General features: G+C 45.8%; 1 protein-coding gene across 1 annotated transcript in view; it reads left to right on the top strand.

Annotated features, from left to right (window-relative positions):
* The window catches only part of tm9sf2 (transmembrane 9 superfamily member 2), a 20,073-nt gene that overhangs the window by 13,580 nt on the left and 3,993 nt on the right, over nt 1–2,500 (top strand). Inside the window, exons 12-14 of the mRNA XM_080836003.1 lie at nt 264–321; nt 1,441–1,600; nt 2,030–2,181. Of these exons, the coding sequence (XP_080692129.1) occupies nt 264–321; nt 1,441–1,600; nt 2,030–2,181 (370 nt within the window). The remainder of the gene's footprint in view (nt 1–263; nt 322–1,440; nt 1,601–2,029; nt 2,182–2,500) is intronic.

The following is a 2,500-nucleotide window of genomic DNA, read 5'->3' on the forward strand; positions in this document are numbered from 1 at the left end:
ATGTAAATGCCATGCTTGATAAAAAAGTGGGACTGGAACAGGAGTATGGCAGGTCTGTCATTTCTGAACCGGCAATGATGAACTGTGATGATGATGATGAGGAGGAAGAGGAGGATAACCTCTGACAGTTATAATGATGAGGCTTGGGGTGTCGATTCCAAATAACTAGCCGTTAGAAGAACACGGTTAGAGTATTTTCTTTCACGTCCCAGAAGTTTCCCATTTCCCTGAGTTCACTTGTTTCCCCTCTTGTTCATCTACAGCCTTTGGAGGAGAGAAGTGGAAGACCAACGTTCTCCTCACCGCTTTCCTGTGTCCTGGGTGAGTTGGCCCACTTTTTTTAATTAACATAATCAATGGAGGATATCATTTCACCTACGCATGATGTGTGTCACTACAGTACTCATTCAGAGTGTTTAAACACAGTAAGTTTCAAAATGCTATCATGCCGTCGCACTACCCCTGCAAGTGTACAGGGATTGGTTAACAGCAACTTATCTCCCTCTGGAACGAAATACTGTTTTCTGATTGGCTAATGGGGTGTACATTAAGTTCGTATAACCGGACACCTTGGACGTAGTCCCAGTAGAAACGTTAAATCGCCGTTCCATATCAATGCTCATGAATGGTTACCATTGACAACCAACGTAACGGTTTTTTTTTCTTCAAAAAACGCACTACTTTCTCTAACGGGAGCACTAGGCTTCAAATCAAGAATTCATCAGGTTATTATGCATATTAAATTTCCTAAAGATAAAGGAAATTCAAAATAATAATAATAATAATAATAAAAACATTTTTGGATGTTGTAAACGGGAGATAAGCGGGATAACGGCCTCCGAGCTGTCCAGTTCTACGAAGTTAATGGACTTCTGCGGACCAACACCACTCCGCTCCGCGTCGTGGTGTTCTTTGCCCCGCAGCGTCCATTAACTTCGTAGAACTGGACAGCTCGTCGGCCGTTATCCCTTACATAAAGGACATGACATGACATGACATGACATGACTCAACATATGCACAAAACCCTTTGAGCCTCTTCCTAGAAAAGCACTGAATCACACTCTCACACATACACACACACACACACACACACACACACACACACACACACACACACATCATCCCTCTCTCACACACACACACACACACACACACACACACACACACCCACACACACACACACACACACACACACACATACACACACACACACACATCATCCCTCTCTCACACACACACACACACACACACACACACCCACACACACACACACACACACACACACACACACACATACACACACACACACACACATCATCCCTCTCTCACACACACACACACACACACACACACACACACACACACACACACACACACACACACACACACACACACATAGCTTGTGAGCTCCCAAATGACCTGTGACCTCTGGCCCTCAGTGTGGTGTTTGCCGACTTCTTCGTGATGAATCTGATCCTGTGGGGCGAGGGCTCGTCGGCGGCCATGCCCTTCGGCACGCTGGTGGCCATCCTGGCGCTCTGGTTCTGCATCTCCGTGCCCCTCACCTTCCTCGGGGCTTACTTCGGCTTCAAGAAGAGCGTAAGTGACCTCCACGTGACCTTGTGACCTCCCCATGATCTCCCTGCGTCGTCGTCTTTTGCTTCCTCACGCAACCACTCTGTGTCTCCCCCCCCCCCCCCCCCCCCCGTCTTTAGATTCTGTCCTTCTCCTCCACTCCTCCCATCACTGAACCCTTTTCCCCTTGAGTCATGACCATGTCACACAACTAATTAGTAACTCTGAAGGCTTTAGCTACAGTTATACAGGTCTGCACTAAATATTCACATAAACAGATTTGAGTTTTTGTTTTTATTAGCACTATTTGGTGTAGCTTGGGGTTGAATTACGACCTTTCATTAGATACCTAGCTGTTTCTCTTTCTTAAAATAGCCTTATGCACTAATGTATGTGAAAATAAGTGAATACATCAAATTGACAATAAATTGAATTTAATCTTGCTGACCGCAGGCCATTGAGCATCCAGTGCGGACCAATCAGATCCCTCGACAGATCCCAGACCAGTCCTTCTACACAAAGCCATTCCCTGGCATCATCATGGGTGGAATCCTGCCGTTCGGCTGCATCTTCATCCAGCTCTTCTTCATCCTCAACAGCATCTGGTAAGATGCTCAGCCTGGGAGCATATGCTATGCTATGCTATGCTATGTGTGTGCGTATGCGCGTATGCGGGATGCACAATAATATCGGCAAGACATTGGTATCGGCAGATATCGGCTTCAAAACTTAATTATCGGTATCTGCAGATATGAAACATTCGCTTGTGTGCATCTAATGACAAGTGTGAAAAAGTCCTCTTTGCGCAAACATGAAACATGTTCATCAGCTCTGAGATTGTGGAGTTCTTTTGATCTGTCCATGGGACGTTGGCCGTGTCTGTGTTTCTGTACAAGAAGACACAAGGCATGTGTTATTACATTC

Source organism: Sprattus sprattus, assembly GCF_963457725.1.
Source record: "Sprattus sprattus genome assembly, chromosome: 3".
Lineage (NCBI taxonomy): Eukaryota > Metazoa > Chordata > Actinopteri > Clupeiformes > Clupeidae > Sprattus > Sprattus sprattus.